We start from the raw sequence: 25311 nt of genomic DNA, 5'->3' as shown, positions 1-25311 counted from the left end.
TGGACACATCTGTGTGAGTCAGAGCTCCACAGGAGACCAGAAGATGGATTGAAATGTATCAGCGACGAATAAATACACCCAACAGCTTGCCTTCATCCATCCCTCCCTCACTGCAACAGATGTTACAGCTTTCCCCTCGTGCAATGTGGTTCCACTTTTGTTTATTTGCGCTCCGATTCCCGTCCTTGTCTTGAGTGGATGCGGAAACACCACGCGAAACCGCGTGTTAGTTTGCGTCGGCGGAGCTTCTCGCTAAAAGAGATTACCCAAGTTCTGTCATGCACACGATGGGGTTGCGTGACCCACATTGTAAACCTGAAGGACGACCTCTGACCTTTTGAGATGCGATGAAATGGAGGGAAACCTCCCATTTCCCTCCACCAGAGTTGGAGGCTCTTCTGGGGTAGAGGAAGCATTGTTAATGAGTTCTAGAATTGATTTTTAATGAAACCACCACTTTGTTTGACGAGTAAAAGAGCAGAGCCAAAAGAGCATGTGAGAGCAGAAACAGGTGTTGACTGGAGAGCCAGTAAACTAAGAGGATGATTTTATATGTTTTGTCATTTATTTATATTTTTTTAATTTTTCCTTTTAAAAGGCTTAGCAAGGGGTCACATAATGGCTTATTTCTGTCCCACTTAAGCTGCTTTTTCTTCAAAAATTCTCTGTTTCTCTGGATTTTAGAATTATTAGAGACCCTAATATTAAAACACTTTCACATGGTTACGGAAAAATACTTTCAGGCTTCATCTACTTTGATATATAGCTCTTTGTAAACTTCTGACAGAGAAATATACATTTACCGCGTTCCAATGATGATTGTCCACACAGATGTTTTGGTTTTTTTGCTTGCTTTCCCATACACTGCTACATGCTCAGGCAAATGCTTAATTGTGACATAGCATTCGCGCAACTGGTGGTGACATATAAAGGGATTTTCCTTTTTCACAACAAAATGTGTGTGATGGAAAGGCACGCAGTTGCAAAGTAATCAGTCTTAACTTACTCTTTCCTTCTCCTTCCCTTTGCAGTAAATACTGTCATGATTACTATAGCTGATATTTTACAGTTTCCTTTCTCAACTTGTCAAGTTACTGTATCTTTTAAGGTGTTACACGATCACCTCTTTCCTGCCCGTCCCACGCACATATGTGCGTATATGAAAAACACCACACTGACCTTAGTATCCTTCTTTTGCTTGCCAAATAAGCAACATTAGGCCCTTGGTTAGCTGTTCTCCAACACACGCACGCAAGGAGATGCCGCTCTCATAACTCCCACGACATACTACTGTTTTTCCTCTATCCTTCCTCCTATCTATCCTGACCTTTTCCTCTCATTTCCTGGATATGCCATTTGCTGAGTAAGGGGCTGCTGTGTGACCTTTGTTAACATAGAGTGGGTGTGGGTGTTTGGGAATAGGAAGTGAACAAGAAGAGGAACCCCGGCAGTATCAAGGAAATGATGGCTGGCCGTACCTTGAACTTGAAATGTCATTTATCGGGACAGCGAGGAGTTTTGCGGTGTTGCTCCCAGTGGCAATGGCCTCAGGAACTTGGGGTCAGTTAGGATATGAGCAGGAAGGTTTTAGGTGTGTGCTAAAGAAGAGAAGAGGTCAGAGGGCGGTGTGCGCGAAGTACTGGGTGGGACATTTCCGATGTTCTCTTTAAAACAGACATCTGGCATCATCTTACCATAATCATTTTCTCTAACGCGCACACAAGGCATTAACAGCGGTTTCCATACCGCCGGATGAAGATACACCGTCATATCAGTAACAGCACATTGACACTCGCCGCACACACAGACCCGCCTGACGCCGCTCTCCTATCTGCTGTGTCCTCATAAGCAGGGTGTCTCGTGTCCTCTTCTATTTTTACCGTCAGGCGCTGAAAGCCTGTGGAAGCTCCTTGTCAATGGGCATCTCATTCTGCCGCCAACGGCGTGTCACCATTTATTAAGCCGTCATTACTCAGGGCCGCTCCGGCTGCCGGCGTGCCAGGGGGGTGTCGCAAATAGATCCGCAACGATAGGTCAGACTGTTGCTGCACTCCCTAAAGGGCAACCCATAAAGGCGTGTTCCAGCACATCTCACTCCAGGGGTGAGGATCGATGCAGGTAGCTGCGCCGCTATTAGTTTGCCTAATACAGATAAATGGAAGGAAGGTGGCGGATCGGGGCAGAGGAGAGAGGCCGAGGTCGATGGAGACTGGCTGAGTGAGACGGGAGAGGGTACTTTCACGTGTCTGTCCACACATCTTTTTGTTGTGGGTAAACAGCTAAAAAGGCTGTTTGGACTAAAGGGGTGATGAGATACGAAGCCAGGGACACCACGATGGTGGAAGTGAATGCATAATGGAACAAGGATGCGCATCAAGATTCAGTTACACCCACTAAGACAGAAATAAGGACTGTAAATGTACAAAAAATAAATAACTTTATAATTTAAATCAACAGGTCAGTTCTCTGAGCATCATAAAAGGGGAGGGGTTTTAAGGAAAACTGCTTATCGCCATAGCTTTAATTAATTAAACTGTTAAAGTTGTGGTAATATTGGAGCTTGAAGAAGACCAATAACCCCGAGGTTTAAATATCAGACAGGTCAGAGGATCAAGATTATCATTAAGCCTGATTTTGTAAAACATTTTATGTTATGTTATTAAGATTTGAATTGTTCTTAATAGCCCACCTGACACGGCACACCATCTATCATAGTTCAACAGTTTTCCTCCATCTCCTCTTCTAGAAAACTTAACTAAGCCTCAACTAGGTTTTATTTAAACTCTTATATGCTGCTGCATTTCTTGACCTCTGTAGCTAACCTTTTGATGACAGAGCTATTTGCTTTACAAAAACCTTTTTCGCCTGTGGAGCATGCGGTGTCATATTTGAGTTTATATTGCCACAAAGGTACAAGATGTGTTTTGAACTTTTTCTACCCAGTCTGTTTATGTTAAAACACTCCTCAGCGAGGGGTTTTTGGCTCCACCTTCAGAACCACTCGCTTAAAGAATACTTTAGTAAATAGAAGATGTTTGAAACTCCAAAAATGTAATACAAGTTGTAATAAACTGGAAATAACCTTCTTGAAAGAGGCAGATATCACAAACAAAACTTTTTGTTTGGAGGGGGGCAACTGATATCAAAGCTTATGCTAAAATCTTCTAGACAAACAGATACACAGATCAGATATGCTGTATGATACAGCAACAAAAGCCTCAAAACACAAACACACTGGTGGGAGCGCTGGCGTATAGGGGTGCCCTCATACTACAACACACTCACCGGCCCAGTTCTCAGGTTGTTTTCCTTTAGTGTCTTGAGGTGTGTGAGTTGACACATCAGCACTCCTGTTTATCAAAGCTTTTATCACCTCACCACTGCTATGTCACCCCTCAGAGGAAACAGGAGGTGCCCCCTCTTTCTCACACACACCAGCACCTCCAGGGGCCGGCGGGGGTTAAGAGGAGGGGGGTGTTGTTGACCTGCCTCGCTGATGTGAATGACTTTAGCAGAGACAGGATCCCTCTCAGACTATACAGGTTAACTACCAGCATGTGTTCCCTTTAACAATGAGGTTTCATCTGGATAAGTCGAAAACACACTGGAGCGCTACATTCTCCGTGTGCATGGAAACATTTATTTAAAATATTGCAATTCAAAATTCAAAGAAGTATATCAGACAGAAATCACATTTTAGGCCAAGCATGAATATAATATTGTTATTAAGGAATTGAGACTCACATGTCGGTACTTTTTCTAGCACCACCATCTTCATACTGAAAGTTTCAAATTAAAAAAAATGATAAAATAAATAAAAACCTAAAAAAAAAAAGTCAAAAGTTTCACCTTGAATAAAATAATGCAAGACTTTTTATCAGACTTTCTCCTTTTATGTATTTAATTCCACCCATATTATTGGTTAGGTTCTGCTTGTTCTTATTCTGCTTGTCCATTTCAGGGTTGCATAAGTGCTACCGTAGGCTAAGAAGCAGGATACAGCCTGGACAGGTCAAAGGGCTAACATTTACACCTGCGGCCAATTTAGAATCGCCAACCCCATCCATGGCATTGGACTGTGGAGGAGGCTGGAGTACCCGGAGAAAATCCACACAGCCGTGGGGTGAAGAACATGCAAACTCCACCAAGACAGTCCCCAGTCGACCGGTGGATTTGAACCCAGGACCTCCTTGCTGCGAGGAAACAGTGCTAACCAAAAAAAGAACAGGAAAACGGTGTGTTTTGGGGATTTTTATTGGGCGTATAATCACACATCCTGACGGCACCCTGAAACAGCTGCAATAAAAGATATAAAATGTGTTAGAAGATCGCAAAAAATCATAAACATGTGTATGATGTCTGTCAGCCTAAAAAAAAAACAAAATAAATCACACATTACGTAAACAATAATTTAATAAAAGGTGCCTTTTTTCACTGTTTCACTTAAAAATTGAGCCAATGATTAACTTTTTAAATTATTATTATAATTACAATTTCCAGATTTCAACCGAGAACATAAACACGTAGACAATAATGTATTTCATGTCTAAGACCTTTATGTAAAGTATTCTTTTAAAAAAAAATTTTTAATTAATAAGTAAATTAATGTATTCATTTAAAAAAATGTCGGCTCTGTCAGTTGTATTTATTTGGAGTTTTTAAATTAAAGTCAAGCTGTTTTGTGTGCAAGTATTTACTCTCCTTGTTAATCGTTACAACCTGAGATCAAGCTGTGAGTTACTGTACGTGGCCAGAGAGAAAGACTGGGTGAAAAACTGAAAGCGTATGAGTTTTAAAATAAGTCGTTAGAATAGCATTAGAGAGGAACTGATGACGAATGATAAAACAAAAGGAAAAAAACAGGAAATGGGGAGGGATGACTGGAAACTATAAAAACCTAACCATTCACAATAGTTCTATCCACTACACTGGCTTCATCATTTCTTTCAAGTCATAGCGCCCTCCTCTCTCTCTCTCTCCTCTCTCTCCCTGTCGCTCTCTTTCTCGCCGCTCTCCTTCCCCTCCCCTCCCCTCCCCTTCTGTGGATGGTGTAGCTCTCTCTCTCTTTCTCTCTCTCTCTCTCTCGCAGTCTGGTGGAGCTGCACACAAGGATTAGAGGGTTGCTGTGAGTGTCTGCTCAAAGAGAAGAAGGCAGAAAGAGATATCTATTTTTTTTTTAATCTCTAGGACAGGATAGCCTTACTGTTGTGGATAAGTGTTCTGATTTACCTTTGCACAGCATCTACCTCTCCTCTAAATCGCACCAAGCTGAAGCGCTGCTGCGCCTTCACCTGGGGGAGGACAGATCACCCCGGGGGACTATCTTGCCTGGACCTCCACACGGGGAGCCATGTGAGCAGCACCCCACCACCACTACCGACTTCACACTACAGAAGTCCCCCTCCACAGTCTGCACTCTGAGCTGGGGAGCGCAACCAGGATTTTTCACCCCTCTCCCTGGAATCTCTACTTTCAGGGCTTGAGTGTAGGGACTCTCCAAGCTTGGTGTACCCCAGTGGAAGGCACTCTTCTCAGGGCACTGGTCGGGCTGTGAGTGCCCCCCTGGTCTGGAGGCCAGCCAGCAGCACTCCAGCACCATGGAATACCTTCTTGGGATTGTAGTGCTGCTGTGTGGGGCGGTGCAGCCGGGAAGAGGAGTTAATCCAAAGCACAACGTACCCAGACTAAAGCTGTCATACAAGGGTAAGCCCATTCTCCATTCTCCCCTGGCTCCAGGTTATATAGGCTCACCGTAGTAGCTGGCGCTTTTAGCCAACACTAGCCTGTCCAGTTTATTTTTCTTGCCCATGGGTTCTCTTTTATGCTTTGCTTTTCATCTATTCTTCCTCATGTTGAGTATGGCTTTTTCCTCCTCTATTTCTGTGGATCTATTTCTGCCTCTGTGTCTGTCTCATTCACTTTCTCCCTCTTGGTCAGCATACATGATCTGACTCTCTCCTTAACCTACTGTCTTCCTCACTCCCATTAACTCACCCCTTCTTTCTGGCCGGTTCTGTCTGTCACTATCCCACTTACAAATAGTCAAATTGGTTCCATATGCTGCGAACGGCTCTTGCCTGAAGTTAAATGTATATATTGGCCCCTGTACCAATTTTCCCTTGTGCTGTCCCCTTGTGCTAGTACTGTACAGCCCTGTTAAGTGCTCTGCACGGGCAGTAGAGCCTCTGTTTTAATGGCTTCTGTCCCAAAAACTCCTGAAAAAAAGGAGGAGATCTGCTTTGGTTGTGACACAGAGCCCCTCTTTATGGGGCCAGGTAGATTTCTCTACTTCACATTACTGTATCCTGTACAGATCCAACAGTTGGAGTGTGTGTGTGTGTGTGTATTAAATCACCTTTTGCACTAGAGCATACATTAATGGTAAAAGAGACATTTATTAGTTTTCTCCTTTTTTTCATCTTCCTTTTTTTGTTTGTTTTACATCGTGCACGTGTAAGTTTTTGACGTATATAGCAAACATGTTATTCTCTCTCCTTGTGTGTTATTTTGAGGGGAGACTGCGGAGCGCCGGTTCTTCCTCTCCTCCTCCCTCTTTCTCTCTCTCTCTTTCTGTGTCTCGTCTCCTCTCTCACACCCTACACTAAATCAGGCTCTTTGTAATAGCAGACTTTTCATCGCAGCTAGAAATAACTGGCAACATTTTTGGCATTTTTTTTTCTTTTGCTTTTTAATGTCAGTGAGGGAAGGCTATTGTGGTTCTTTGTCCTAAAACATGACCGAAAGTATATGCCTGGGAGTGTGGTCTCTCAATTCTTTATTTTCGTCCCGTTTCCCTCGTAAGACGTGCCCTCTGAAAATTTACGAACAGGCTGATTTGCCGTCGGGTTGCAGCCGAAAACACGAGCGTGCGGTTGAAAAGTACGCGACTGTCACCCAGAGCTTTTGCTCCTCACATGATTTCAGTCCAAGTTGAGGGAAAATCACATTTCGGGCTTGAGGAGGGTGAATATGATGTTTGTCACAAATTCATTCTCTATCTTTAGACAAAACCTTTACTATAACTTATGTTTAGAGGCCTGCCGTATGACATGCACGTTGTAATTTGGGAGTAGTATATTTTCATTTATCACCCTTTCAACTTCCAAATGTGTATGATTGTATGTGTTTTGAATCCAAAATAAAATCTGTGTGAAATAGTATTTAAAATTCTAAAAAAGAAAAATAAAGCCATCATCATACGGGAATTCAAAGGGTGATGACATGCATTTTCCACATGAGCTGAATAAATCTGGAAAGCATCATTCTTGAACTCACCTGCTGCAAGTCATGTATCCCCTGGGCTCCATCTCTTCAGTTCACACGAAGCCAAGCCTCTAGGCATGATGAGACGATGTCATCCCTTCTTTACCCAGCCATCTGTTTAAAGAATGTGAATATAGTTCCCTCCTGCCCCCTTTTTGTGATCCTCTTCACTGTTCAGTCTGACAAGTGAACATGTTTCTGACAACAGCACTAGACAAGAGATATGTCATCAACCATCAAAGTCTGTATTGACTGACTGTGTGAGTGATGGACGAGTGAGAGCAGGTCTGCTCGGGAAGCCTGTCACGCTAGACGTACTTTTATGGATTTCTTTCTTTTTTCTTTGTTGCGCTAAAAGTGCATCAAAGCTTTGTTGTTTATGTATGTGTGCGAATGTTCTTGCCACATCTTGGTGTGAGAACTCAACACCCTCTCTTGTGATTTCCTCCCCTTAGACTGTAAGTGGTGTCTCTGCATGCGAGTGTGTGTGTGTGGCGCAAATGTGTCAGGTCTTGCGTGTCCCCATATAATTAGACACCTGGTTGTGTGCATGTGCATGTGCCCGCGCGCATATGCATGAGCTCACAGATAAGTTTCTTTTATTGTGCCGTTGCATCAGTGTTTCTATAATTATGCGTGATTGCATTCTGCTGTTGGCTTGCGCCGTTGTGCATGTCACAGCGCGAGCGGGCGTGGGGTGTAAAGGCATGAGAGCGTATCGTGCGCCGCTCTCTTTGTGTGTCACCGCTCGCCAGCATCTGCGCCTGTGTCTCGGGCCCACAGGTGTTTGATGGCTCTCTTGATGTCTGTCAGGAGACAATTCGCAGTTCACACCCACATTGTGACGGATGGAGGGAGGAAAGGGAGGACGCTGGTAGAAATGGTGGAGGAGATGAGATTCGCGTTTAATGAAGGAAGAGCTGGCAGGCGTACAGTTGATGACGCAAAAGGATGGGAGGCCGGGCTTCGAGTGAGGTGTCGCTCATCCCTTCTCCCCATGCAAATCCAGCTTCGTAATTAAGTCAAATAAACAGCAAGGAGGAAAGCTCCCGGGAAGGACACTCGGGCAAGCACCGAGCAAAAAGTCCAGCACGAGAGCCGAGAGTGAAGGAGAGACTCCCAGGCATAGGACGGCCACAAGAACTAGCAAGGTTTGTTATTTGTGGCAGTCATATAAACACAGAGCATGTGAGCAGGGGCCCATGAAATCATTCTCAAATGAGCACTGATGACACGCCTCCAGGGGCCGATAGTCACACAAGACGGAGCGATTTTCTTCTTCTGGAAAGGACGGGCGGAAGATTGCAGAGTGAGCAGTTTGTGACGGAGAGCGACTGAGAAATGGGAGACAGGTAGATAAAATGACCTCTCATGGGACGGCTGGCAGGGCAAGCACGGAGTAAATGATTTCCCTGTGGGGTCAGTTAGACGTTCAGCAAAAAAGGGATCGTGCTCTGCGGGGACGGGACGCTGATCAAAAGAGTTAATGATTTTCTAGTCTCCTTGAGACTGAAATAGCGCTTACTTACGTCGCCTTGAAGTAGTAACACAAGCAAGGAAGGCGTAAGGTGAAACTCAAGTCCAAGTTCAAATGATCTTGCTTAAATTTGTGGCACGTGTTGATACCATCTCATCACAGTTCTGCTTGCGTGAAGAAGAATTTAACGCTGTGTGTGTAATGTTTTAAAGCAAAAGGCCGACTTGTTACTCAAAGTGAGTCATTACCACCTTGAGTTTTTGAGCAACACATGTGGAAATCATCACTTTAGAGTGAACTGCGACTGCTCCACAGTCCTGTTGCACCACTGCAATACGTCATGCATGCGAATTACAAGGAGAAAACACGGGTACACTCCCATGGATCAATGCATACCTGCACACACATTCCTGAACAATCGATGTACAGCACTCTCCCTTACTGTGCCATCAGGAGGAAGACTGACCCCTAAAGGTCATCTGAGGTGCATGCAGCATGAGGGGCCTTTCTGTGAAACTCCCACCAAGACCCAGTGTGTCGGTCTTATAATGAAATGAAAAGCGAGACTTAAAAACTTTAAAATGTCCCATCAAACAAGCTGATAAATACTTTCAGTGTGTTTGATTATGGAGCCTAGGTATGACCTCTCAGCGCCGTCGCAGACGCCCCACGCTGGCTCGATGGGTGGAGCTGATGAGGAGCCGGGGAATCTGGAGTTGGCTCACAACCCTTCAAAATAGACACTTGGTGTGGAACCGCACTCGACGCAGTCAGTCTGGACTCAGCCCCCATAATAAGCCTGTCTGTGCGTCCATGTGTGCTTGTGTGTGGGCGTGCCTGCTCGCCTGTGAAAATATGTGCCTGTTTGTATGTTTGCGGGTGTTTGCATGTGCGTTGGGTTCGTCACTGTGTGTTTTTTCTATTTATTCTTTGATATGTGAATGAGCATCTGGGTGTCTCGCTCTCAGCTTCTCTCTGCTGTATCTGTCCGTTCTTGCGGGCTGGGGCTGACAGAGCGGATGTAGATAATTATAAGGTGTTCGTACAACGCGGCAACTTTGGAGATGCCTGCCTTCGTCTCTCTCTTTCTCTCTTTTTCATCGTCCTTTTCTCCCTAACCCTCCTCCCTCTCCTGCGGCTCAGTCGCTTCAGTTGAGGAACCACAACACCGCAGACCTTAAGTACAATCTTCAAGCAAGCTCTGTGTGTGTGTTTATAATATTTTTTTTTATGTTCGTCTCCTTTTCCCGTCTCTTTGATTGCAGCTCACTTGATACATATCTTTTGGCTATCCTTCTTTTCAACTCTTTTTGGACACACACACACCCACACACACTGAACTGCCCTCATCTTTTCTCCCACACAGCCACATTCCAATAGTATAAACCAATGTTTTGCACTGGTTTGGTTTTCAACTATGCCCCTGTGTTACATCGGAATATATTACTTTTCCTTCCCCTGACTCACAAACCTGACCACAGAGTTTGGTGAGCTCCCACCACCCCGAGTCCACAAGTTTAAAGATGGCAGAATGAATTTGTGCATATGTGTGTATTTATGTGACACTCATTGCCCCACAGATACCCAGCTCCACTTGGGAAACAAAAACAAAAATCCATTCATCAAATCCATGAAAAAAAAGCAAATCTGTTTTCACTGAGCTTTTATACCGCACCAGCTGATCTCATCCTGTGGCATATAAGAATATAATGCAGGAGGAAGACAGTAGAACCCTTTGTGTAATTTGCAACTTCTATGAGCATCCGTTGCATGTGTCTTCTTCCCATCGCTTCCATTTTTAATCAGCTATTTTCTTTTTTAAATTGTCATAATAAAACAATCTGCATGTGCACTCAAATGTCACAATAGAAGGGAGCGTCAGCGCAGTTGGTGTTTGCCGGGAGATGAATATGTGTGCGCACTGCAATTGTGTATGTTCGCTGTGCATTTTTTGTGCCTGCGCGCGCATAAACACAGTACGGGCATGCACGCGGGAAAAATATCCCGTGTCTTTGCATCTGTGTTTGGGATGTAGGCTTAGGTTACAGCATGGTGCAGATTGCTGAACCGTGGGTATGAATGGGTCCCGCCACCTGCTAAGGCTTGTCAGTCAGATGGAGAAAGGGTGCACCGTTCAATCTGAGCAGAGTCGCGTTACAAATGAGGGGGACATCTCTGCAGAAAGACAGACCGAGGGACCGACAACAGACGAATAAAAGGGGAGCGGCTAACAAGAAAATGTTAAGAGAAAGTAGAGTGTGTAATGATTTTTTGCACAGGCTGATATTACTAAGCATTAGTGGCTATTTATAAAAATTATAGACACTGTTAACGATTTTAATCTGACTCTACCAATTTTAGTGTTATACTGTCAAAATCAGAGGTCAACTTGAAATAACAGCGCCTTAAAAATCACTTTAATTTAAGACTCAATTTAATGTGAGGTCATTTTTTCCCCGTTTCCTCAGACTTGCTGTTTTATTCCTGTCATAAATAACAGGAACAGCATAAGACATAATGAGGAGGGGTTGAAAACATATTGCTTCATTATGACAATATTAGTCTTGACAGTTTAAATTGCTGTCATTATCATTTTCCAGTGGAACTGCCTTTAACAAAGTGCACACAGCAATAATTCTTTTTTTTTGTTTTTGACATGAAACCTAATTTTTTTGCACAACACCCCCCCCCCCCCCCCCCCCCCCCAAAAAAAAAAAAAAAATGCTGCACAGAGCTGAAATGTGCATCCTCGCCCGTGGATTTGTGTCGCATCAGTGTGTTTGCTGTCACGTTCAGATTCCTGGCCCTGCCTCATTAATTTGTAATAAAATGGCAGAGCTGACATTCAGCTACACTGTACAGCTGACAGGCTGCACTAACAGGCAGTGGCTCCAGACATGACCACCATAACCACAGCCTGGTTCCTCTCAAAGTCCATCCATCAAACTGCCTGGTGATAGCACCAGTGGCTTTGCAAGAGGAGCGATTTTTTTTTCTTTTTTTTCTTTGAGTCTACGCGTACGTGTGCTTGGATAGACACGACCATTTCTGCCAGTTTGTTCATACTCCGAGAAGTTTGGATGGCTGACTGCTTACGTACAAAAGTCAGTGTTTAGATTCCCTTGTGTGTCTGTGTTTTCCTTAAAAGTAATAAGAACCAGGGCAGGCCTCATTATACCGTGAACATTTAGTGGTGTGTGAGTGCGGTAGGCACGGCCAGGCCTCGAGCCGTCTGTGGTCGTAGCCCTGGTCTGTGGTCCAGCCGTCCAATGACAGGAGGAGACACACGCTAATGAAACGGTTCCATATTTGACCGCTTTTGTTGTACGCAAGCTTTTTACGGGTTTCTGCCTCTGTTTTGTCATTATCCTTGATTTGAAGGAGGTTTCTGTCTGTTGCTCTTTCTCTCAGTCTCTCTGTTTTTTCCTCCCGTCAGATTTTCTAGTATACCGTCCTCTTGTATGCTGTATTCCTCCTCGCTCTGTCTTTTTCTCTCTCCCTCTCTCTCTCGAGGGAAAACAGGCATGGCATACGGTGACAAGGAAGTCTAGCATTTGGGTTGAAAAAGATGAATGAGCTGTGTGGTGAAATTCAACACATACTTAAACTATTCATATAGATTCGGTGCGGTTTGGGTTGTGGTCACGTTTTCCTTATTAGGGCCTCTGATGCATATTCTGTTTTCACATGCACTGAGTCATATTCACAGGACAGAATATGGTATTAAAATGTCCCATAAGATACGGTACTTGACTATGAGTTATGGCTGTGAGTCACTTTTGGTTAAAAAATAGAAAATTATTATTGAAACTGTGTAGAAATCAAAGGAAACTTGCTCATTCTTCCTGCAAAGCACCATCACTGTGGCTTCAAAAGCAAATTTGTGACATATTTAGAGTGGCTGTAGTAAATAGTCCATCAACACGGGCTTCATTCACACACAACCACACATACACACACACACGTGCTCCGTTCTTCTAGAGTAAAACACTCATGGGAGTTCCTCTTAATTGTAGAGTTCGGGGCACCGTGTGTAAGGAAGCACATTACCTGTCAGAGCTGTCACTCAGCTGCACCTGAATGAGAAATCCAACAGTCCAGGTTGTGTTATACAGACAGTCGCCATGGAAACCAACCCACACCTGCTACTGTGCTTAGAAAGAGAGCGAAAAGGGAGGGAGGAACACCGAGAGGGGAGGTGAACTTTTAAGGCATGTGTGGATATCCTTGAGCTTAGGATAATGTTTGAGCACTTTGTTAAGCAAAGCTCTCTGCAAATTTCCATGCGGCGGCTGTCTCCTCTTTTTCTGCCTCACACCTGCGTTTTGTGGCCGAGGCCATCACGAGAGAGGCAAAATGTACACTGCACCACACACAGAGAGAAAGGAAAGCATTCAAGAGCTGAGATGCCAAACCAAACCGCTGGAGATATTATAGTACTGTTCGCCTTTGCTTCTGCAAAGCTAAGCTTGATAAACACGTGCCATTTTTTCCCCCCGTGTGCATGTGAATGGAGTAGGTCTTTCGTAATACTTAGATTTACACACTCGTTGAATCCACAGAAACGGCACCTATGAGGTCTAAATCACACACCGTGCAAGAAAAAAGAGGATATAAACAAGACGTGGTCGAATAAAACGAGCATTCACTTGGACGTATGAACAAGGGGGGGAAAAAGACTTTAAAAAAGAGCGACATTGTTTTAGTGGAATATTATCCATCTGTTGATTCCCAGTCAAGTGTTTTCCTCTGTCGGGCTTTTATGTTTCGTGTCACTCGCACAGCACACACATCCTCACATACACGCATTCAGATAAACATAATTTAATGCCTCGTCGCCTTTCTTTCATGTGGTTTCATTATTCTGCTATTGCGTGGCATGTAGGCGTCTAAAACGCCTGGCTGTTTGGAGAATGGGGGAGTGAAGAGTACTCCATAGACAATTGCACTTGAATTTTGAATGTAGCTTTTTTTCCCCTCTAGCTTTTTAAGACAAGAGCCAGGTTATTTTCCATAATGGAGTATGACGGTGAGCAAATGGTAATTTATTTGAATGAATTGCTTGTATTTGCCTGTTTCAAGCTGCGTCCTTGAATATTTGTTTGCAGTTATTGAATATGAAAACAAAGACGTATAACGGCTGTCGAGTAGCCTACACGTGTCATAATGTAGATCAGCATATATGGCCATTCACTCTTGTGTTAATGTCAAAGGGAAAAGAATACACTGATGGCACGGAATTTCCGGTGTGGTTGCATATTTGCATCTGCGTGTGTAGGTGTGCCTTTGGCATATTTGTCTGAAGCCGTCCGCATCGGCCGTTGTGCCTTTTACAAAAGGAAACTGCGAGAGAAAGACAGCAGACAGAGGATGTGTGTAACAAGAGACAGTGAGGAACAGACACAGAGTTGTGTGTGTGCATGTGTGAAATGTATAAGCATGCACCAGTATGTGTTCAAACGTCTCCGTGTTCAATGGCTAGTGTAAGCAGACGAGGGGGCATGTGGCTTTGTATGAACACATACGTGAGCAAGAGTGTGTTTCTGTGTGTGTGTCTGTGTGTGTGTGTCGGGGGTCCGGGCAAGGGAAGAGCGCTGGAGGTGGAAGCTGCTGAGTGCGCTCACTGTTCCACGAGTTCGTGCTGCATAAGCACAAATTCTGATTGGATTACAACTTGGACTATGTGCATGTGTGTGTATATATATATGTATATACATGTGTGTGAGTGTGTGTGTGTTTGTGTTCAGAGAGAACTAATGTGGTGTATACATTTAGGTCAATATCTGCATGTAAGTTCAAGGGTGTGGCAGGCATTTTAAAAACTAGAGCGCCGTGAATTCATGTCAGACCTGCTTTTCTTTTGTGTGTTTTTTCTGTGTGTGTGTGTGTGTGTGTGTGTGTGTGTGTGTGTGTGTGTGTGTGTGTGTGTGTGTGTGTGTGTGTGTGTGTGTGTGTGTGTGTTCTATATGTCCGCTGACTGTGTGAGCGTTTGCTTGGTTACTATATTTTGTATGAGCTGTGCCTTGTGCTCTCTATCTTTGCTTGTTCCCTTTTCCAAACGAGTGTGTCTGTGTTTAGGTTGGAGGTCCTTAGGTGCTTACGCCCCAGTTCCTCCGATTTTCCAAACCGCAGTAGATCCCGGCCCCAGATAAAGGCTCTCTGTGTGTTTTTGTGCGCACAGGCCACCTTGTCTTTGTCAGAGATTACCACGTGTTGAAATATGTGTGCGGTGATTTTTTTTTTTTTGATTTTTTTTGGCCCATTTGGAGGAAACTTTTCATGAAGAATCTCAGATACTGACAACTGGACCGCAATTCGAACTCAACTCATATTCACACGATGATGAAACTGAAATGTGTCCTCTGGTTTGTTATTTTGCTGTTTTTGAAATCGTCCAGTCTTCCTCTCTTCCTTTGTTTTTCATCTTCTATTTTTTTTTTTCCATTTCATTCTCATTTTTTATGCCCAGCTTGGCTTTCTGCCACGTCCTTCACTTTTTCCGTTACGCCATAGCGAAAACACGAGAAGACCTCTTCTGGCGTCCTGTCGGCTGGAAACAGCATTTCCTGACTTCCCTTCTCAAACTCATTTCCTGACCCTGCTATGTCATGTCTTATTGGTAAACTGAAAAAAGTGGGTCCCGACTGGTTAGCATATGATAACAAAATGTTTATGAAAATTGCTCTTAAGTTAAACCATGACTTCCTTGAGCACTGTGTATTTATTTTCCCGTGGCAGCCGAGTGTGTGCAAATGTGAATGCCAGCATGTCAGTGTGCAGGGAATGGCCCGCGTAGGAAAAGATACCTACACGCACTGAAACCCCCACACATGCGCTCAACCCATGTGTGGTACAGTACAAAATTTCACACAAATTCACTCCCACTCCCCTCCAGGTTCCTTAACCTCAAAGGTAGCCTCAAACAGAAATCCAACTGACACAGATGAGCTGCGAGCGTCTTTATTAGGTGATGACCGCTCCTTCTCACAGCCCTCATCCACCCGGCTAGCCCTCGATCCACAGAGCTGGTTGACACACCACTTCCTCCGTATCCCCTTTCCATCAATCCACTTTTTATGTGGACACAGATGTCTAAGATCTTACACATTGTGAGCGGGCACAGATGGCTCCTATAGCAGCCCGTCAATCAGAGCTTTGTCGGGAGAGCACGGAGATCACAATCCACTGGACTGTATACTCTTGTGCGTGTTTCCAGATAGATGGATAGATAGATAGTTATTGGAGCAGTATACAGTGAAAAGCGAAAATGATGGTTGACATATTGGATATTCATTTTTGTTGCCATGTAATGATGTTACAGAGTTTTATTCACAATGATAATTAAATCTAATTTAATGGGTTTGGTCAACGTATTCTCTCCACAACAGAAATATGTAATAAATAAAAACATCACATGAATGGCCGTACTAAAGTGTTTTTATACACAGTAAAGGATTTTCTTTCATATTTAATTAGGACTGCAAACAACAATCTTTTGATACATATTTTCTTTCTTATTCTTGTGATAATTATTATATTATTATAATTTAGTTCACGTACTAAGCAGTTAATCTAATATCCATGTCAGGTCATGTCATGCTGTAGATTTTTTTTTTTTTTTTTTATGAAATTCCCTTTTGACTTTGCATAATTGAAAAAATTGGTTTTCTTGGTTGTTTCGGGCAAGTAGGTTCACGAGCATAAACGATTAGATAATCCGGGGTGGGAGTGCTGTTCTTTGTTAATATAATACTGTTGCTCTTGTGATAGCTGACCCTGCAGAGTCTTTGCTGATTAAACTTTAACTGACTGGCTAGACTTCAGCCAATATGCCAGGTCTTTGGTTTTCATTCAGGTTGACCACATATTATAAGTTTATGCATGATAGCTTCGCACACATGTGCTGTAGTATACGTGCAGCCGCAAACTCGTTTATGTAACATAGTAACCCGTTTAAAGATACATGGACACCTCCGCACATACTTGCTTACACAAAGTGTCTCCCCTGGCCTTTACTCCATATGAATTATTCAGCCAATCACACGGCTGAGCAGTCTGAACCGCGTCCCTGATTGGGACATGCTGTGTTCACTTAAAATGTCTCACGCTATACTTGACTGACAAGTGTCCGTGCCAGTGTTTGTGTGGAAACACAATTAAGGAAACATGAAATCTCCTTAATATCCTACAACATTATCATAGATAGGGAAGAACTCTTTGTTTGTTCTTTTTTTTCCTGCCATTGAAACTTGGCTTTGATTAAAAAGCATTCACTGGTACCGATATGAATAATTGTGATTTCATGCAATATTTAATCCAAAAGATACCGTGTGTTGCAAATGCATTTTTTACACTAGTCTTTTGTGGTTACTCCAAACTTGGTGGAAGTGCGTTGGATAAATATAGACTTGTTTTTGTCATTTAAAAAAGCTTTTCTTCTGTCGTATAGCCTTTTATTCACCCTTTCTGTGCATCTAAGAATCACCGTGTTTTTCTTTTTTCCTTCCAGAGATGTTAGAGTCTAGTAACCTCATCACCTTCAATGGCTTGGCAAACAGCTCGAGCTACGACAGTTTCCTATTGGACGAGGAGCGAGGGAGACTGCTGGTTGGAGCTGAGGACCACATTTTCTCATTTGATCTCGTTAATATCAACAGGGACAACAAACAGGTAAAACTCTCGTTTCAGGTTTGTCTAAAAGTCGTCTCTCTCTTTCCATCTTTCCCTGCCTGCTGCTCCCTCTGGAGTCCATTACTCCATCACTTTCTCCCCTCCCCTCATCCCTCCCACTGTCTGTCTCGGTCCAGACGAGGCTGTCCATAATTCCATTACTCCACCTGGACTAGGTTAACAGTCTCTTTTATCTGATTCGGGCTTCTATCACAGACACACAAGACTGACACAGACTTGCCTGCAGGCTGCAGAGAGCTGAAAAAGGGAATGAAAGTGCTGAAAAATACATAGTCAATGCGGAAAGGGGAAAGTGCGTCTTTTAAATCTTTTGCCCTTGGCTCGGATGTGTATTTTTTTCCCCCGCCTTTCCTTTTCGTTCTTTTGTTCTAATCTTCGCATCATTACGAGATAAAGGCCAAAAAAGCAGTGATTAAGCAAATCTAATGTAATTATCCTAAAAAATGTGCAATGCAGAATCCCATGAGGGGAACAGTCAGCTGATCTAGAGAGGAGATAAATCTAGGAATAGAGTGAGCAGTGCGTGTGTCTATTGTAAGCACATAACAGTGTGGATATGTGTACGTGCATACATTTGGACATGGAGATATGCATACATTTCCATTGTCTGCAGACATCTGTGTGGCCAGGAGCAAAAAGTTCAGCTCTGTCGCACCCATTTTTGCGGTATAATTAAGTATAATCTTTCCCGTACTTATTACAGCTCACACATGCATGCTCATACACTTCATATGCCCCATGTGTGTTTAATTCATGTGACACCAGAGGCCACAGATGGATGACAATGAGACCTATCTCTTCCAAAGCAAAGTAGCAAAACCCTGGTTTCTTTTCATATTTGAAGTGAAAAGTACAACCTTATGGCGAGGATTTCAAGCGTAGACACGCTGTAATTTAAACCAGAACCCCTGTTTAGACTGTATAAAATGCCTGTATTGACACAGCAAATGTCAGAGAGGGCAATAAAACGTATATTAGTCAATTTCAATAAAACATCAGATTTTTTTATTTTTTTCATTTTCATGTCTGTCAATGAAACTCTTCTTTACTTCCCTTTGCAGTCAATCTTGCGCTGTTCTACAATCCTTATATTTATTATATGTGCACATATGTTTCTGATGGAATTGCCAAAGATATGGAGCGAAATAAAGAACTGGGTAATCCAGGAAATATCTTTCTTAATCATGTCCTGGAATTACACGAGGCTTGCTTCTTTCCTCTGATTCACTCTATCGACTCACTGCCTTCCAGTTTAGTGTTTCATGAAATGACTTTTAAATGTTCCTCTCAACCTCCAGCATGATATGACTTTGCTTTTCTTCTTCTTTTTTTTTTTTGTTCATTTGCACAGATTGCGTGGCCCGCCACCCCCTCTAAGAGGGATGAATGCAAGTGGGCAGGGAAAGACCTAGGGGTAAGTCCACATTTATAACAGCGTCATGATTAGAGCTGTTCCGTGTAATGTTTGCTTTTTGTCACGGAAATGACATGTCTGCTCTGTCTTCAAATTTCCCTTTTTTGTTTTTTTTAACATCCTAATAACAATATAAGACAGAAATAATTTCAGGGACCAGCAGCCGTTAAAGAAACACTAGCACGAAGAGGTATTAAATTAGCTCAGATAAAAGTCGTGGTGCAGCACTCGTGTTCCATTTCACCTCTGGCACGCTGTACTCTCTATAGGCTGTCCCACAATGACACCTACATCTAAACACACTGTACAGCAGATGTTCAGTCACACGATAGTGTACACAGCGTGTCGGGGGCACAAGGACAATGAGCTTATTTGCTTCTGCGATGTACAGTTTAATTTTGGGAGCATGTTTATCTATGTGCCTCAGAGTGCGCGTTTGTGTGCATATTTATGTGGGAGTGTATTGTTTGAGTTCTCGTTATCTGACGCGATGTGTTAGCTCACATGTCGCAAGTTTGCTGAACGCACTCTATGCTGCTGACTTTGTAAGCACAATGGTGTTAGTGTGCTTTATTTGTATGTGTGTGTGTGTTTCTGTTTGGAAAGGCCCTGGCTGCATTGTATCTGATCCTAATTTCATAGCTGGATGAGTCTCGAGTGCGGTGCTGCTGGGTTTTTTAGGATTATCAGGAATTGCGCAGTCTTTTTAAATCATAGTGGTTCCGCTGGGATCTAACTCACTAGCGACTTTTTGGGTTTCGCACAACCACGTAGGCAATACTTCACCTTCACTCCCTCGTGCAGTGGAAAGAGTGTGCTCTGGCAGCACAACATCACACAAAATGCAATGATGAGGTATTTGCCTGCTGTGAAAATGTTTACCCTTGAAAATGAGGCGGTGAGAGCAGAGACAGAGTACAGCACGGAGAGGCCTTGATTAGGACATTACTAAAGCATTCAGAGCTCCCATAGTGATGCATTTCCCCAAACCACAGTTTACAGCGGCAGAACAAATGTAACAGCTGCCCCCTAAAAAATGCCTGATGGCTGTATCACTATCCGTGGTAGAATGGCTGTGTAACATGGTCCAAGTTGTTGCATTTGATTCACCGAACAAAGCATTCAGAGTGTGGATTTACGATTTCATAGAAGTGCCTGATGTCATTTCGGATTTGCTGTCCAGCTATTGTAGACATTAATGGGAAAATAATACTCTCGAGTTATCCCACATTTCTAGTGCATTTTCTTTATTGAACTAGAGAACTCAGCATTATCTCAAAATTCATTCAAGTCATTTAAATGTTTACAAATCTGTCCACCTATTTTCCCCATGGGAGGTCAGCATTAACAACCAATCCAACGAGAGCCATTAATATCATCCGGTAATGACTCATTTATCCTCTGCGGGTGTTGCGGTTTTCACATAATGACATGGTTTGTGATCAGGGAAGTCATTTTTCTCCACAGAATAAGAAAGAGCCGCAATTTTGAGTGACCATAACGACCGTCTCTCAGTGTTTAGGTGTGACCTACCTACCACATAGCTAATGATTCTAGCTGAGACAGCCGTGTAAAATCCCAAACAGAGCTGACCCTGGAGGGGATTATAGAAGCTGATGAAATGTATATAACGAGGGCCGTGAGAATGATGTGGGGGGACATGCGCGCTCGCTGTTCAGCAGTACACAGAGGGAAAAACCATTAGACCCACAGACACACAAAAACTTGCAGGGTTAAGGTCAGTCACAGGGCTTCAAGTTAAGTTAATGATAACACACATAGTTAAAAGGTGTTTAAATACATGGAAAACCCCAGTCTGTTAGCATGTCACAGATTTTATATTAAGAGAACAGTTAGACTTAAAGGAGATAGAGTTATTTGCTTTCTTCCAAAAGTTAGACAAGAATATTGATATTACAGTCTGTAAGATAAATTTTAAGATGCTGTAACAGCAAACAGACAGGAAACAGGAAATTAACCAGTCTGCCCATTTCAACAGGTAACAAAATCTGCCTGCCAACACCTCTAACACTCACTGATTAACATCGATCTAGTTTGTTCAATCAATGAAATATAAGTGGAAAGGACTTAATGGAGTCTCCACCACAGACGGATAGATGCACAGTACTGCGCAAAAGTGTTGGTACACCCCTTGTTTTTTTTTTATTTTTTATTGGAAAATGTAAATAGGTGCAGAGATTTACTGAAACATCTATAAATATACATTATATATACAGTATTATAGGGTAAAGCTGAGTTTTTACAATTCTAATGAGCTTGAAAATCAATATTTGATATGACCAAAGCTTAAACTCTCCTGAGCCTTGATTTAACTTGGTTGCACACACGGGCATGGATAACTGGAGATACAACAGCCCAGACATTCCCGTTATAGTTCTTTGAAGTCCACTCGAAGTCCGCGGCCTGGGGCACATGCATAGTTAAGGCATTGAATTAATTCATCAACTATGCATGTGCCCCAAGGACGGCGAGACCACATGCTCACAAAACACAGGCAGGCAAGTGGAGTCCAGTGGACTTGTGGATACAAAAAGTTTTCATGTAATTTCTTGAAATAATCTTAAGGAAAAGTTCTCCAGACTTTCTCTTGAAAAGCATTCAAAGGCTGTCTTTATTTCCATCCTCTGTCAAGGTGACTCCTTCAATAATATTGAGGTTCAGGCTCCAGGGAGACAAGCAAATGACTGATAGTGTTCCCTTGTGTGTTTTTCTATCAAGATATGCTTTGCATTGGCAGTGTGTTTGTAATCATTGTCATGCTGCAGGATCAAGCCGTTTCCAATCAAATGCTTTCCAGATGGTACTGAATTGTCTATCAAAATCTCATGGTATTATTAATAATTCCATCAATTTTGATAAGATCCGCAGCACCACTGGCTGAAATGCAGCTCCAAACCATGACAGAGCTTCCACCATGTTTTACAGATGGCCGTAGACACTCACTGTTGTTCCTCCCTCCTGACCTCCTCCTTGACGACTTGAGCCAAACATTTAAACTTCGCATTTATCGCTTAATAAACGCTGCTGCTTTTCTTTCCACTTCTTGAGAAGTATAGCATACCACAGTCTTTTCTCCATATTTGCCTTCCATAAGAATGGCTTCATGACAGCTACCCTTCCCCTCAAAGCATTCCTAATGATGTTTTGATGAACAGTAGATTGATCGACTGATGGGTCAGATGCATCATTCAGATCCTGTGTCAGGTCAGCTGGAGTTTTTCTCATTTCTCATTAAGCAAATGATTCCCAGATACTGCTGTAGGTAGTTTTTAGGCCTTAAACTTTTTTGATATCTTCAAATTATCCAAGAGCATATGAAGGGTGGCTCAAACCTTTTGCACAGTACTGTGGTCAGTATATGGTTTTGAACCTCATATTTTGAAGCTCATTAGCAGTTTGGCTAATGCCATGCTAGTTTGTTTGAAATTACCATATTTATCAGCTAACACTAGCAATCCCTGCTAATTAAGGCAATGTACCAGAAATACTAGAATTTAGCTCAGCAGAACTGGAGCCTCATCTTCTTGGATGGGCTGTACCTCACAGTAGGTCATATTATTGATAATTTCATGTTTCAGAAAAACTAACAGCATAGATATTCAGTACAGTTTGTTTTTCTACCTTATGCTGTAGCGTCTTTTTTCAGCTATCGTTACAACCATGAGAAAATCAATGAAGTAGCCTCCTGTAAAACCACAAACTCTTTTTTTTTTTTTTACACTTTTTACAATACAAACAAATGCATGGACAAGCTCATTTTTTTAACCTTCAAACAGACCTCCAGCTAACAACCTTGCTAAGCTATTTAACTCTCGGGCACAAAGATATGTGAGTGGTATTCATGCCTTTAAAAACAAAAAGTCAGTGGTTTTCCCAAAATGTCAAACTTTCTCTTCGTGCAGGTTACTGCTGAGGAGAAACAGTTAGAGCTAAAACAACAGTTTTTACCTTTTAGAATAATTACAGAAAATTCTGCTTTTTTTTTGAGGGGGGGGAGGCGGCTTTGCAGTGAGTGATCCCAGAGTTTATTTTGAGCAGCACTGGAAAATGTCAGCATCCATTTACGGCTCATATAAGAGACACCATCAAATCATCAAAGCGAAATGTCTGCGAGCTTGAAAAGACTGAACAGATACATGTGTTTTAGGGAGGGAAGAAGAAGGATAATTTGGCTGCCTGTGTGACGAGGGCTGTATTTGCAAATCCCTGAGCAAATGTGTACTTATTTGTTAGGTAGATATCCAGCATGTATTTATAATTAGGCAAACCCCAGCCTAATCTCTTAAACACATGTGGCCAAATCAGCTCCTCAAGGCTGCTAATAGGCCTCCTACATTAACCAATCCCGTTGATTAGCACTCTAATAAACAGTCTCACACCACTGGGACTTTCAACACGCACTGCAGCGCCAACCCAAATATCCTCAGTAAATTCAAACATATGGGTCGTTAAAGATCTGTGGTAGATTTGCCTGATTTTCCTTACAGGTGGGATTTCCTTAAAAGAGACTCAATTTCACACACCAACTGGAAAGTCCCTGTTTAAAATTAAATTCCAGCAAATCTTTGCTATATTATATTCTGCTTTCTATTAGTCTCTATTTTCAGTTTTTCTCTAATAAAAACGTCAAGTTTATTTTCACAAAGCATACCAGTTAATTTAAACTTTATGATATGAAGGTGGCAATTGGCAGAATGAGGTTACTGTTAACATATTGGATCTTTCATGAAGACCAAAGGTCACAAAGTTGCATGTGGCTGTATAATATCCTACCCTGGTAACATTACAGCATAAACAAAGATAGGTATCACATTAACAAAAATGTATTCAAAACAGTTTTCCAGCCTTATATCTCACGGTATCCTGTAAGCCACAGCCTTATAGCCAAAAACTTCACATTTCTGGCCAAAATTTAGGTCTGTTTTATGCTAGTTTTTATGATTGTTTAACTTTATTGTCATGTGAAATGTGGTGTAAAACTTTATGCATGCTGTACAAAACTCCACCAGCCTGTAACAAAATTTAACCTTATGCCTGCAGCATAACTGCAGCATATTATAACCTTAGGATATATAAAAGTTATAAATAATTCAGTCTTTTAAAGTAATAGTTTAGCCATGCAACAGTAACTATAAAGTTATGCACTTCACACATATTGACATATAAACATATTAATATGAAGACGAATTATTATAGTCAAGCGATCTTCATGCATGCTGTAAATATAATATTCATATAATAAAAATATATTCTCAGTAATTGCAAGTTAAAAAAGTATTTTTATTATATTTAGGATTTGTGAAAAATTGTTTGCTTGCCACACTCCAGTCTCCAAAATAAAGAAAGGTTCTTATTTTTTACTTTTTACGGTCATAAAAATGCTTAAATTTCTAGCAAACTGCTATTAGAAGAAATGCAAATTTTACGTCATAATTTGGTAAAAAGTATTTGCATTAATATATCAAAAAAAACAACTATTTACATTTGACGATTACCACTGAAACCTGTGTGAACTTCATCACTAGAACAAACTTTATATCACCAACACCAGCTTGTGTAAAATTGGATTATTCACTGGAAAATCATGTTTTTTTCCACAGATAAACACAGTTTTTTCATTTGAATATGCCTGATCCGTATTAAGTTATTATAATAGCGGAGGCTTTATGTTCCTGTGTCTCATTTCTTTTTTTAGAAGGAGTGTTCTAACTTCATCCGTGTCCTTCAACCATACAACCAGACCCATCTGTACATCTGTGGCACAGGAGCCTTCCACCCCATCTGCGCTTATCTGGAAATGGGCAAGAAGGCAGAGGTAATTCATTCGGGGCTTTTATTGTAACCAAATGTTTTGGGGTTTTAATCAGTTATATATATGCAAAGGGTCATTTAAATCTTAAACTGACCATTCATTAAGAAGGCATGAAATGTGACAACAGCGCTATAGTAAATTCATGTGAGAGAAAGTCTGAGTATTGTCTGAAGTACAGCCGTGTTCATTCTCTCTGACGATTATCTTCTCATCAGTGTTGTCTTTTTTGCGAAGCAGTGGAAAAAAGCGGTCACTACATGGTTCAATTACAGCTGTCGAATATTTAACAGCCTTCCATCCTGCATTAAAGTTTAATCAGTCATCTTGAGAAACTTCTACAGGTTAATCAATGTACTAGCATGGATCCTGCCGTCCAGCAGTAGGGAGGGGTAGACCATAGAGGCGTTCACTTCAGTTTAAAGTAGTGCTGACAGTCTGTAACTGATTGAATAAATTAAAAGCCACCAAAAACTCACTCGCTTTTCTTTAAAAGACTCAGAGGTCGTGTCTGTTTTTACTTAATTTTACTGCTTATATTCCCTTTTTTGGTGCATTTGGTAACCAAGGGCAGCAGTGTAATAAAACATTTCTTGTTTCTCCTGTGTGGAGGAAGTGTTTTTTTGCATCCCACTC

The 25311-nt window shown here is 42.1% G+C and overlaps 1 protein-coding gene across 2 annotated transcripts in view; it reads left to right on the top strand.

The window, feature by feature from the left end:
- The first annotated feature begins 4655 nt into the window (after positions 1-4655).
- Positions 4656-25311, top strand: part of sema3aa (sema domain, immunoglobulin domain (Ig), short basic domain, secreted, (semaphorin) 3Aa) — a 34195-nt gene continuing 13539 nt past the window's right edge. The window contains exons 1-4 of one of the 2 annotated variants that reach the window (XM_026146365.1): positions 4656-5703; positions 17250-17410; positions 18783-18845; positions 24562-24681. In XM_026146365.1, the coding sequence (XP_026002150.1) occupies positions 5598-5703; positions 17250-17410; positions 18783-18845; positions 24562-24681 (450 nt within the window). In that variant the 5' untranslated portion in view covers positions 4656-5597. Of the gene's footprint in view, positions 5704-8362; positions 8415-17249; positions 17411-18782; positions 18846-24561; positions 24682-25311 lie in introns of those variants that run through there. The other variant, XM_026146366.1, reaches the window with a different exon arrangement.

This window comes from Astatotilapia calliptera, chromosome 17 (genome assembly GCF_900246225.1).
Source record: "Astatotilapia calliptera chromosome 17, fAstCal1.2, whole genome shotgun sequence".
Lineage (NCBI taxonomy): Eukaryota > Metazoa > Chordata > Actinopteri > Cichliformes > Cichlidae > Astatotilapia > Astatotilapia calliptera.
Note: the sequence above shows the minus strand (reverse complement) of the source record. Positions and strands in the feature narration are given on the sequence as shown.